Consider the following 13462-nt stretch of genomic DNA (forward strand, 5'->3'; position numbering starts at 1 on the left):
GGAAGTATTCAGAATTCTGAAATGGCCCCAAAGAGTTTCAGGTAAGAGTGTACTGGATATATTATGAACAAGGCAAAAATCTATCACTGACATTCTGTTGGAGAACAGGAAGAAACAGTGAGCACTATTTAACTGGAAGACATATATATTCAGAAACAAGCTGTACTAGCAAAAACCAAACTATAACGGTATAATAAAAGAAAATTAATAAGATTAAATGTATTATAAATAGCAATAAACCAAGACAAGTACATCGTGAAATAGATACAAAATACCAAGATTGTAATACTTGGCCAGGGTGCGGTGACTCATGCCTGTAATCCCAGCACTTTGTGAGGCTGGGCATGTGGATCACTTGAGGCCAGGAGTTTGAGACTGGCCTAGCCAACATGGTGAAACCTTGTCTCTACTAAAAATATGAAAATTAGCCAGGCATGGTGGCGGGTGCCTGTAATCCCAGCCAGACGTGGTGGCGGGCACCCGTAATCCTAGCTACTTGGGAGGCTGAGGCAGGAGAATTGCTTGAACCTGGGAGGCAGAGGTTGCAGTGACCGGAGATCGCACCACTGCACTCCAGCCTGGGTCACACAGCAAGACTCTGTTTCAAAAAAAAAAAAAAAAAGGATTTTAATAATTATAATCAATCCTGTAAATTTCTAATTCTTACCTGCAAGAATAGGTTGTCTCTCCACTTTTGAAAACCTTCCCACAAAGCTGAAATGCTCCACTGTGCTTCAATTTCTCTAAGCAAATATCTGGATCTTCTCCAAATAAGTACCATTCCAATGGAGTGAATATTGACATTTGTACACTTTCCTCCTGCTTTTCCAAGTCTGGGTCCATTTCAGCAAAGTAAATTTCTGGCACCAATTGTGCCAAATGATGCAAGAAAGCAGTATAAAAATCAACTTGCTGATCCCACCACTAAAAGAAAAGAAGATGAAAATTAGACTGACTTACAAGTTCCTTCTTAATCATCTAGGGGCACAAATAATGACATAATTCTACAATTTCAAAGTAATTTACAATATATTTCATCTTTCACCAATACAGAAGGAAAGTGGGTGATTAAAAGAAATTAAGCTTGGAAATAAGCAACTGCTCACATACCACCGGTATCTGAAAAAAAAAAAAAAAAGAAGAGTAGCTGTAGTAAGAATTATCCTTCCCTTCTGAAATGGCCAATTCCTGCTATGTGAAGGTGGATCTATTATCAGTCACAGGCTGTACAGACAATGCATTCATCAAACATTTTGTTTTAGGAAACCGGAGTATTTAACGAGAGATTGAAATGAACATAGGCCAAAATTTTGTAAACACAAAAAGCACTAACCATAAAAGGAAAAAAACTAGATAAAATGGACCTCATCAGAAGTAAAACCTTCTGCTCTTTAAAAGAAACTGTTACAGATGGCTTATTTGCATGTGAAAACATGCTTACATTATTAGTCATTAGGGAAGCACAAATTAAAATGACAATGAGATACCCCTGTACAACCTAGTACAGTGGCTAAAATAAAAAACTGGCAATATCAAATGCTAACTAGGCCAAAAGTGCTTTCCCACCTATAGTCCCATCTCAGGAGGCTGAAGTGGGAGGACTGCTTGAGCCCAGGAGTTCAAGGCTGTAGCGTGTGCCTGTGAATATGCACCGCACTTCAGCCTCGACAACACATAGGGAGACCCTGTCTCTTAAAAAACAAACAAAAGACAAAAACAAAAACAAAACACATATGACTCAAGGCACATCATTTAAAAACAACAACAAAAACTTATCCAAGGAGTTTTACAAGCTAATAGAATCGGGCCAGGCACGGTGGCTCACACCTGTAATCCCAGCACTTTGGGAGGCAGAGGTGGGTGGATAACGAGGTCAGGAGATCGAGACCACCCTGGCTAACACAGTGAAACCCCGTCTCTACTAAAAATACAAAAAATTAGCCAGGCGTGCTGGCGGGCGCCTGTAGTCCCAGCTACTCAGGAGATTGAGGCAGGAGGATGGCGTGAACCCGGGAGGCGGAGCTTGCAGTGAGCCGAGATTGCGCCACTGTACTCCAGCCTGGGCGACAGAGTGAGACTCCAACTCAAAAAAAAAAATAAAATAAAATAATTAGAATTAAGATTTTAGATAAGGTTCCATAACAGGTCATTAAGGAAAGTTACAGATATTTGATTACATATAAGGCTTTTTTAGTTTGTACTAATGAACCTCAATATTCCATTCACAAATAAATTCAACCTCAATATTCCATGCACAATTAAAACTTTATGGAAAATATGTTTAGATTAGGTATTACTATAGAAATTAGTCCATTCTCTAAAGGGCAATTTGTAGACAGTTATTAAAATTTTAGATTTACATATATTTTGACCCAGAAATGCCCATTCTAGGAATTTATTCGTCTGATAAACATGTAAAAAGAAAGTATTTTTTTTTTGCAGCATGACTATTTTTAATCGTCAAAGACTGGAAACAACCGAAATGTCCCAAAACAAGAGCTGAATAAATCATGGGACATTATAAGAAAGGAGAGGGCACAGATCTATGTCCTGATATGGAACATAAAGCAAAAGGTACACAACAGTGAGTATAAGGTGCTACCATTTATACTGGGAGAAGGGAGGAAAAGAAAAAAGAAGAGGTGAAGGAGATGTATCTGTATATGTTTATATTTGAATACAAAAATCTCTGAAAGGATTCAAAATAAACTGTTAGCAGTAGAAAGAGCCTGGGAAAGACTTAGCGTTCACTGTGTTAACTTTTTTACTGTTTTAATTTTTTACTGTATATACACATTATCTATTTGAAATCATTTAAAAACTTTTTCAATCCTATACATTTCATGTACAGTTATTCATAACAGCAAAAAATTAAAAACCTGAATGTCCGTGAAGACAGGGTAATAATCTATCATTTAGCCATACTCATCCAAGTGTGAAAATATATATTTACATCCACCAGATGTGCACTATAACATCACTTGTAACTGAAGAGATGAAGTCCACCTAAATGTCTATCAATAAAGGTATATCCACTGTGGTACAGTCATACCACTCAATGCAGTCAGAATGTCATAAATACTGTTAAGTGGAAAAAGAAGCTTTAAACATAATTTCATTTTTGTAAAAAGTAAAAAATTATATATACTTTTAAAATTTCAACACATTTGGGTTTTCTTTCTTTCTTTTTTTTTTTGAGATGAAATTTCGCTCTTGTCATCCAGGCTGGAGTGCCATGGCAGGATCTCAGCTTACTGTAACCTCTACTTCCTGGGTTCAAGCGATTTTCCTGCCTCAGCCTCCCAAGTAGCTGGGTTTTCTAATTTAATACATGTGGAGGCACATCTCTGCCTATGCTTCCCTAAACATAGTAGACTAAGGGTCTGGAAGGAGAAACAACAAACTATTAATAATGGCTACACAGAGGGAAGGAGCTGGGGAAAAGAATTAGGGATTGTCACATTTTTACTTTCAACAATGTTACATTGTTTGACTTTGTTAGACAAGTGTCAATACTTTTGCAACTAACAACAACAAAAAAAACTTTAAAAAAATCTACATGAGGCCTGGTGCACATGGTGGCTCATGCCTGTAATCCCAGCACTTTGGGAGGCCGAGGCGGGCGGATCACTTGAGGTTAGGAGTTCGAGACCAGCCTGCCTAACATGCTGAAACCCCGTCTCTACTAAAAATACAAAAATTGGCCAGGCATGATGGCATGCACCTGTAATCCCAGCTACTCAGGAGTCTGAGGCACGAGAATTGCTTGAACCCGAGAGGCAGAAGTTGCAGTGAGCTGAGATCACGCCACTGCACTCCAGCCTGAGCGACAGAGTGAGACTCCATTTCAAAAAAAAAAAAAAACTACATGAGATAATACGCCCATTTAAAAATGATGCTGGCTGGGTGCGGTGGTTTATGCCTGTAATCCCAGCACTTTGGGAGGCCGAGAAGGGCGGGTTACGAGGTCAGGAGATCAAGACCATCCTCACTAACATGGTGAAACCCCATCTCTACTAAAAATACAAAACAAAATTAGCCGGGCATGGTGGTAGGCGCCTGTAGTCCCAGCTACTCGGGAGGCTGAGGCAGGAGAATGTCGTGAACCCAGGAGGCGGAGCTTGCAGTAAGCTGAGATTGCGCCACTGCATTCCAGCCTGGGCGACAGAGCGAGAGTCCATCTCAACCAAAAATAAATAAATAAATAAATAAAAAATAAAAAATGATGCCAAATGGTCTCAAAGTATCTCCAATGGGAAAGACAGTAACAGAGAGAAAGACACCACAACATTATTGTATTATTTTTTTTTATTTTTAATAGAGAAGGGGTTTCACCTAGGTTGGTCTTGAACTCTTGGGCTCAAGTGATCCTCCCCACCTCCCAAGGACATGGATCTGACGGGGACTACAGGCTCATGCCACAGCACCTGGCTGATTTTTGTGTTATTTTTGCCCAAAATGTATAATCTAATTCCAATCATGAGAAAATATCATACAAACCCAAAATGAGGGACATTCAATACAATAACTGCAAAGTTCTCTAAAAGTGTTAAGGTCATGAAAAAAAGGAAAGATCAAGACATTGTTATAGACTGGAGACAAGAGAGAGATAACTAAATGTAACTGGGATCCTGGGTGTTATCCTAGAACAGAAAAAGCACATTCGTGGGAAAACTGATGAAATGCAAATCAGATCTGTAGTTAGTATTTATATTAATTTCCTGTCCTTGATAATTATACTATGGTTATGCAAAATGTTAACATTACAGGAAACAGAAAGAGGGAGGTAAAAGAACTGTGCTACAATTTACGCAACTTTTTTTATAGTCTAAGATTAAAACAAGAAATGATGCTGAAGACGTTTATTTACTAATATGGAAAGGCATTAATAACAAACAGTTCAGTAAAGTAGGTTACAAAGCAGTATATATAAAATCTCAATTTGGTTAAATATTATATTTACATTTACATAGAGAAAAATCATGACGACTATTTAACAAAATGTTAACAGAAATGGGTGGTGTGATTTTAGCATATTTTCATGGAATTCATTACTCTGCTTATCTAATGAGTAATATCCTTACAGTGAGTCCATATTTTGGAAGTAATTTTATAATTTTAAAATTAAAATTTATTTTACTAATACCTTTTAAAAATAAATATACCTTCCAGTATTCCTACTCCAACTTTTCTGGGGTACTCATACACAAACAACTTTTCTCTACATACCTGGCAACAACTACAACTAACATAGAGATAATATCTAATGTTCTATGTTATACCTAAGGTTCTTTTCATCAACAGCACTAAATGAAAAAAAAAAAAAAACTTGCATATTCAGCGCTACAAACCAAACAAAAAATCTTACTGTTCTACTTAATTATAGGAGGCACAGAACTAGCTCTTTTCAATTTGTCTTGTTTAGAAGAAATTTAAGAGTAAAAAAGAGTACAAGCCCCTCACATTTCATAGATGAGAAAGCTGAATCACAGGGAAGTAAACTGACTTGTCCAAAATCATCAAATCACCAGTTGGTATCAATGTCAGGAACAGAACTAGGTATCCTAAGTCCTAAAGTTCAGTGCCCATTCTACTAAACCAAACATAAATATACAGTTTTTATTTATTTATTTATTTATTTTTTTTTTGAGGTGGAGTTTTGCTCTTCTTGCCCAGGCTGGAGTGCAATGGCACGATCTCGGCTCATGCAACCTCCGCCTCCCGGGTTCAAGCAATTCTCCTGCCTCAGCCACCCGAGTAGCTGGGATTACAGGAACGTGCCACCACGCCTGGCTAATTTTATATTTTTAGTAGAGACAGGGTTTTTCCATGTTGGTCAGGCTGGTCTTGAACTCCCGACCTCAGGTGATCCGCCCACCTCAGCCTCCCAAAGTGCTGGGATTACAGGCATGAGCCACTGTGTCTGGCCAAATATACAGTTTTAAAATCTACCTTTACTGGCTTGTTCAATTTCACATTATAGGTTGGGCATCCCACACCCAAAAATCAGAAACCAAGACACTCAAAGGAAATGCTCATTGTAACATTTTGGATTTTAGATTTTCAGATTTGGAATGTTCAACCAGTACAATACAAATATTCCAAAATCTGAAAAAATCCAAATTCCAAAACACAAGGGATACTCAACCAGTAATAGTAAAATAAACAAAACAATAAAGTTTTGCCTTCTTAATTTTTGCTTTAACTATTGCCTTCTTTGTAATTACAATTACAAATGAAGCCTCTTAGCTAACAACTACCGAACATTACTGAAGGCTACTAAATATTCTTAAATTATATCTGTCATCACATGCTTTATAATGAATAATTGATATTTTAAAACATCATGGCTGGGCATGGTGGCTGTAATCCCAGTACTATGGGAGGCCGAGGTGGGTGGATCACTTGAGCTCAGGAGTTTGAGACCAGCCTAGGCAACATGGTGAAACCCCGTCTCTACTAAAAATACAAAAATTAGCCAGGTGTGGTGGTGCGCACCTGTAATCCCAGCTACTCAGGAGGCTGAGGCAGGAGAATCACTTGAACCCAGGAGGTGGAGGTTGCAATGAGCTGAGATCATGCCACTGTACACCATCTCAAAAAAACAAACAAACAAACAAAATTAGCCAGACGTGGTGGCACATACCTGTGGTCCCAGCTATTCGGGAGGCTGAGGTGGGAGAATTGCTTGAGTCAGAGAGGGAGAGGTTGCAGTGAGTGGAGATCATGCCACTGCACTCCAGCCTGGGCAACAGAGTGAGACCCCATCTCAAAAAACAAAACAAATTATACTCTTGGCTGATTTGGGCAGAATGTCTGGGTGCTGATGCCTTAAATACCCTCTCCATCAGTCTCACTACTAGCTCTCTGTCCCTCCACCCCCACACCAACTTATTTATCCCTCAAGGCCCAGCTCAAGGCCAACCTTAGTGAATCCTTCACTGATCAGCCCAAGAAAATTTTTCTTCTGTTAATTCTAATACAGTATTTGAAGGCAGTACTCATTCTGTACTTATACCACTGGCTGATATCATTAATTACCTTTAAATGTGTATATCTAGCCTCTTCAATTAGAATGTAAGGTCCCTGAGGACAGGAACTTTGCTCTTCAAATCCCTGTATCCTATAGGCCTAGCACAAGTACACAATAAAAGTTATCAGTTAATTGCTAAATGCTACACATTTCTTGCCAGAGAAAACAAAGCAAATTTTGATAACGTTAAGCCTTCTATAACTTTGTGTATAGAATTTTTTTTTTTCTAAGACAGAGTCTTGCTCTGTCACCAGGCTGGAATGCAGTGGCACGATCTCGGCTCACTGCAACCTCTGCCCCCTGGGTTCAAGCGATTCTCCTGCCTCAGCCTCCCAAGTAGCTGGGACTACGGACGCGTGCCACCCCAACCAGCTAATTTTTGTATTTTTAGTAGAAACGGGGTTTCACCATGTTGGCCAGGATGGTCTCAATCTCTTGACCTTGTGATCCGCCTGCCTTGGCCTCCCAAAGTGCTGGGATTACAGGCGTGAGCCACCGCGCCCAGCCTAGAATTTTTATAGGAAATAAAGTTCAGTTACACTCTTCACAAAAATGTTTTCCGAATAAGAATTTGTCCTCCCGGGACATTGCAGCTCTCCCTCTCCCTCTCCCCTCTCCCTCTCCCCTCTCCCTCTCCCCTCTCCCTCTCCCCTCTCCCCTCTCCCCTCTCCCCTCTTTCCACGGTCTCCCTCTGATGCCGAGCCGAAGCTGGACGGTACTGCTGCCATCTCAGCTCACTGCAACCTCCCTGCCTGATTCTCCTGCCTCAGCCTGCCGAGTGCCTGCGATTGCAGGCGCGCGCCGCCACGCCTGACTGGTTTTTGTATTTTTTTGGTGGAGACGGGGTTTCGATGTGTCAGCCGGGCTGGTCTCCAGCTCCTAACCGCGAGTGATCTGCCAGCCTCGGCCTCCCGAGGTGCCGGGATTGCAGACGGAATCTCCTTAACTCAGTGCTCAATGGCGCCCAGGCTGGAGTGCAGAGGCGTGATCTCGGCTCGCTACAACCACCTCCCAGCCGCCTGCCTTGGCCTCCCTAAGTGCCGAGATTGCAGCCTCTGCCTGGCAGCCACCCCATCTGGGAAGTGAGGAGCGTCTCCTTCTGACCGCCCATCGTCTGGGATGTGAGGAGCCCCTCTGCCTGGCTGCCCAGTCTGGAAAGTGAGGAGCGTCTCTGCCCGGCCGCCATCCCATCTAGGAAGTGAGGAGCGCCTCTTCCCGGCCGCCATCACATCTGGGAAGTGAGGAGCGTCTCTGCCCGGCCGCCCATCGTCTGAGATGTGGGGAGCACCTCTGCCCTGCCGCCCCGTCCGGGATGTGAGGAGCGTCTCTGCCCGGCCGCCCCGTCTGAGAAGTGAGGAGACCCTCTGCCTGGCAACCGCCCCGTCTGAGAAGTGAGGAGCCCCTCCGCCCAGCAGCCACCCCGTCTGAGAAGTGAGGAGCGTCCTCCCTCCTCGTCCGGGAGGGAGGTGGGGGGGTCAGCCCCCCGCCCGGCCAGCCGCCCTGTCCGGGAGGTGAGGGGCGCCTCTGCCCGGCCGCCCCTACTGGGAAGTGAGGAGCCCCTCTGCCCGGCCAGCCGCCCCGTCCGGGAGGGAGGTGGGGGGGTCAGCCCCCCGCCTGGCCAGCCGCCCCATCCGGGAGGTGAGGGGTGCCTCTGCCCGGCCGCCCCTACTGGGAAGTGAGGAGCCCCTCTGCCCGGCCAGCCGCCCCGTCCGGGAGGGAGGTGGGGGGGTCAGCCCCCCGCCCGGCCAGCCGCCCTGTCCGGGAGGGAGGTGGGGGGGTCAGCCCCCCGCCCGGCCAGCCGCCCCGTCCGGGAGGGAGGTGGGGGGATCAGCCCCCCACCTGGCCAGCCGCCCCGTCCGGGAGGGAGGTGGGGGGATCAGCCCCCCGCCCTACCAGCTGCCCTGTCCGGGAGGTGGGGGGTGCCTCTGCCCAGCCGCCCCTACTGGGAAGTGAGGAGCCCCTCTGCCCGGCCAGCCGCTCTGTCTGGGAGGGAGGTGGGGGGGTCAGCCCCCCGCCTGGCCAGCCGCCCCGTCTGGGAGGTGAGGGGTGCCTCTGCCCGGCCGCCCCTACTGGGAAGTGAGGAGCCCCTCTGCCCGGCCAGCCGCCCCGTCCGGGAGGGAGGTGGGGGGGTCAGCCCCCCGCCCGGCCAGCCGCCCCATCCGGGAGGGAGGTGGGGGGGTCAGCCCCCCGCCCGGCCAGCCGCCCCGTCCGGGAGGGAGGTGGGGGGATCAGCCCCCCGCCTGGCCAGCCACCCTGTCCGGGAGGTGGGGGGTGCCTCTGCCCAGCCGCCCCTACCGGGAAGTGAGGAGCCCCTCTGCCCGGCCAGCCGCCCCGTCCGGGAGGGAGGTGGGGGGGTCAGCCCCCCGCCCGGCCAGCCGCCCCGTCCAGGAGGGAGGTGGGGGGGGTCAGCCCCCCGCCTGGCCAGCCGCCCCGTCCGGGAGGGAGGTGGGGGGATCAGCCCCCCACCCGGCTAGCCGCCCTGTCCGGGAGGGAGGTGGGGGGATCAGCCCCCCACCCGGCTAGCCGCCCTGTCCGGGAGGTGAGGGGCGCCTCTGCCCGGCCGCCCCTACCGGGAAGTGAGGAGCCCCTCTGCCCGGCCAGCCGCCCCGTCCGGGAGGGAGGTGGGGGGGTCAGCCCCCCGCTGGGCCAGCCGCCCCGTCGGGGAAGTGAGGGGCGCCTCTGCCCGGCCGCCCCTACTGGGAAGTGAGGAGCCCCTCTGCCCGGCCAGCCGCCCTGTCCGGGAGGGAGGTGGGGGGTCAGCCCCCCGCCCGGCCAGCCGTCCCGTCTGGGAGGGAGGTGGGGGGGGTCAGCCCCCCGCCCAGCCAGCCGCCCCGTCCGGGAGGTGAGGGGCGCTTCTGCCCAGCCACCCCTATTGGGAAGTGAGGAGCTCCTCTGCCCGGCTACCACCCCATCTGGGAGGTGTACTGAACAGCTCATTGAGAATGGGCCATGAAGACAATGGCGGTTTTGTGGAATAGAAAGGGGGGAAAGGTGGGGAAAAGATTGAGAAATCGGATGGTTGCCGTGTCTGTGTAGAAAGAGGTAGACATGGGAGACTTTTCATTTTGTTCTGTACTAAGAAAAATTCTTCTGCCTTGGGATCCTGTTGATCTGTGACCTTACCCCCAACCCTGTGCTCTCTGAAACATGTGCTGTATCCACTCAGGGTTGAATGGATTAAGGGCGGTGCAAGATGTGCTTTGTTACACAGATGCTTGAAGGCAGCATGTTCGTTAAGAGTCATCACCACTCCCTAATCTCAAGTACCCAGGGACACAAACGCTGCGGAAGGCCGCAGGGTCCTCTGCCTAGGAAAACCAGAGAACTTTGTTCACTTGTTTATCTGCTGACCTTCCCTCCACTATTGTCCTGTGACCCTGCCAAATCCCCCTCTGCGAGAAACACCCAAGAATGATCAATTAAAAAAAAAAAAAAGTTTTCCATTATTGCCAAACTGTGGAAAATTTTTTTCAACTAAAATAGGTTTGATTTTTTGCCTTTGGTTGGTTGTTTTTAAAATTTTCCCCCATTTTCAACAGGAATAAAATTAAGAATTTTTAAGTACCAAGTCCAGGAAAAAAAAATAACTGTTTGAAATTAAGGGAAAGCTTTCCTAATTGACTACTCTGTAAAAAACAAGTTCTTAACAAGTTCTCAACATTAAAATTCCCAAACATTCCAAACATTTCCCTCATCCCCAAGGAGACTAGAGATATGTTTTCAACTCTGACCCAACGGCTTAGATGCCTGTTTGGGAACATCATTCTGAAAAAGGAACTTACTTAAGTAGATTAGTTTTGTTTAAACCACAATTTGACCTTCCTTAAACAACTGCTAGACATCTACAGAGCCTTCAGAGCCCAGTAATTGTTTTTCTAATTCTTCTTTTTAAAGTGGTAACAAAACCTGGAGGCGCTACCATTTTTCACAGCCACTATGGATTAGTAATAATTAGAGCATCTCTAGGCACCAAAAATCTTTGATTATACAATGTTTTCTTCTAATATTATTCTACAGACTCAAAGGTTTACAGCAACCAGGCACAATGGCTCATGCCTATAACCCTAGCCCTTTGGGAGGCCAAGGCAGGCAGATCACTGGAGCCCAGAAGTTCAAGACCAGCGTAGGCAACATGGTAAAATCCCATCTCTACAAAAAAACACAAAAATTAGCTGGGCATGGTAGCATGAGCCTGTAGTCCCAGGTACTCAGGCTGGGTACCTGAGTGGGAGGATCACCTGAGCCCAGGAGGTTGAGGCTGCAGCAAGCCCTGATCGCGCCACCACACTTCATTCAGCCTGGGGAAGAGAGTGAGGCTCTGTCTCCAAAAAAAAAAAAAAAAACAAAAAAAAACAAAAAAAAAAAACACAAAAAGGCAAGCTCATAACTAAGCTAAAATCTACTTTCCTGTAACTTTTATCCTGTTACTGAAATAAACCAATATAATTCACTCTGCTTTTTCATCAGTCTTTTCAAATAAATGAAGATAACTATTACGTCTCTCATTTCTAGTCTCATTTCATGGCTAAACTGAAAAAAAGAGAATAAAGAAATTTGGCCAGCCCTAAAGACATGGTATCCTGACCACTCTCCAAGTTGATTACCCTTATGAAACTGCACAACATGCTTCCATAAAGAGGAATAGAACTATTTATTACCTTCCTTATCCTGAGCACTAAACTGCTTCAAAAGATCACATTCTGAAAAGGCGCGGTGGCTCAGCTGTAATCCCAACACTTTGGGAGGCTGAGGCGGGCGGATTACTAGAGGTCAGGAGTTCGAGACCAGCCTGGCCGACATGATGAAACCTCATCTCTACTAAAAATACAAAAAAATTAGCTGGGTGTGGTGGTGCACGCCTGTAGTCCTAGCTCGGGAGGCTGAGGCAGGAGAATCGCTTGAACCTGGGAGGCAGAGGTTGCAGTGAGCTGAGATCGTGCCACCACACTCCAGCCTGGATGACAGAGTGAAACTCCATCTCAAAAAAAAAGCAAACAAACAAACAACAAAAACATCCATTCTCACATTCTTTTTTTCTTTTTAAATTTTTTTCTATTTATTTTTCTTTTTTATTTTCTTTTTTATATATATTTTAAATCCTCTTTTTCCTAGCTCCTGCAAGCAAAGCATTCTTTGGCTGCTACATCACATGACTTGGTGAAAGTGCAGACAACTAAAACCCTTAGATCAATCACATGTAAGAGACCTAGTCCTATACCAAATGAACCTAGATACAAGGCTTTACTTTCATCACAATTAAGTTAGTTTTGACACAATATTCAGCCTATATGGGATTTATCCTTTACTTGTTATCCCTACCAGCCTTGTGCTGTCTGTAAATATGATAAGTCTTCTATGCCTTTATGGCATTGATAAAATAAGCCAGAGTCAAATACAGAGCCACATGACAAGTCCACTCTCTTTTCTTTCCTGTTGAGATAACGTATAAGCATGCTGTCAGAATTTGGTTTTTGAAAACATTTTGTCCCTCCTAAGGGACAAATTCTCTTTGTCCTATTTGTTGTATTCTCTTTTTCATCTCTGTCATAGGTCATGCCCCAATTTTCTAGGCTTTCCTTGAAGTATCTGGATAAGTAAAATCTGCTTTCATAAACTCTGAGGTATCTATTTCATATTCTCTTTCTGCTGTATGGAATATATATCTGCAAACCAACTAAAATCCTCTCTTAAATTACAAGGCAGAACATGTGTGTATTTTTTAAAAATTGATAAATTAACAGACTTTCCCTCCAGTGGCTAAAGTCATTTCTGGCTTACCCATAAATATCAAAACTTCAAAGGCATTTTAAAAGGTGGTCCATAAAGACATTAAGTAGTTATAGCTTCACTCCTCTAAACAAGTCAAACAGACGTTGTTCTGAAGAGTGGCATTAAGTAAACTATTAGAAAGAGAATTATATTCAAGTGAGTAACAGTAGACTCCATTCTGGACAGGGTCTGTGTCATTCCTGGGCAGCAAGTGGGCACTTAGGAAAGTGCACTAACTCTACTGGAGTCTTATCAGTAACGTTTACTTACCACAGCATATTTCCATAAGCACTCAGATTAGTATTAGAGTGTGACAACATTAAAAAAAAAAAAAAAGGCTGCATCAAATGCTTTAAAAAAAACTAAGCTCATCAACTATGGTTTATTCAAGAGGAGGCATGTTAACTGAAAATATCTTGAAAGAACATGTAGGCGGTCATAGTAAATCACCTGGCATTAGAGGTCTTAATATTTTGTGTTAGGTCATCTGAGGCAAGGGGTTAAAAGCTTAAGGAAAATTATTTCACAGAGCACAGCATATGCTTAATACCTTTACAGAAATGGATAAAGTGGCAGCAAGGGAACTCCAAGGTAACCCTCAAAGTCAGCATCCAAAGAAAGGATGGGCAAGATACAGGCACACCTCAGAGACATTTCGGG

The 13462-nt window shown here is 45.1% G+C and overlaps 1 protein-coding gene across 2 annotated transcripts in view; it reads right to left on the reverse strand.

The window, feature by feature from the left end:
* UBR1 (ubiquitin protein ligase E3 component n-recognin 1) overlaps positions 1–13462 on the reverse strand; it is a 181875-nt gene that overhangs the window by 141110 nt on the left and 27303 nt on the right. For both annotated transcript variants that reach the window (XM_034938606.3, XM_055098337.2), the window contains one exon: positions 668–924. In XM_034938606.3, the coding sequence (XP_034794497.3) occupies positions 668–924 (257 nt within the window). The remainder of the gene's footprint in view (positions 1–667; positions 925–13462) is intronic.

Source organism: Pan paniscus, chromosome 16 (genome assembly GCF_029289425.2).
Source record: "Pan paniscus chromosome 16, NHGRI_mPanPan1-v2.0_pri, whole genome shotgun sequence".
Taxonomy (NCBI): Eukaryota; Metazoa; Chordata; class Mammalia; order Primates; family Hominidae; genus Pan; species Pan paniscus.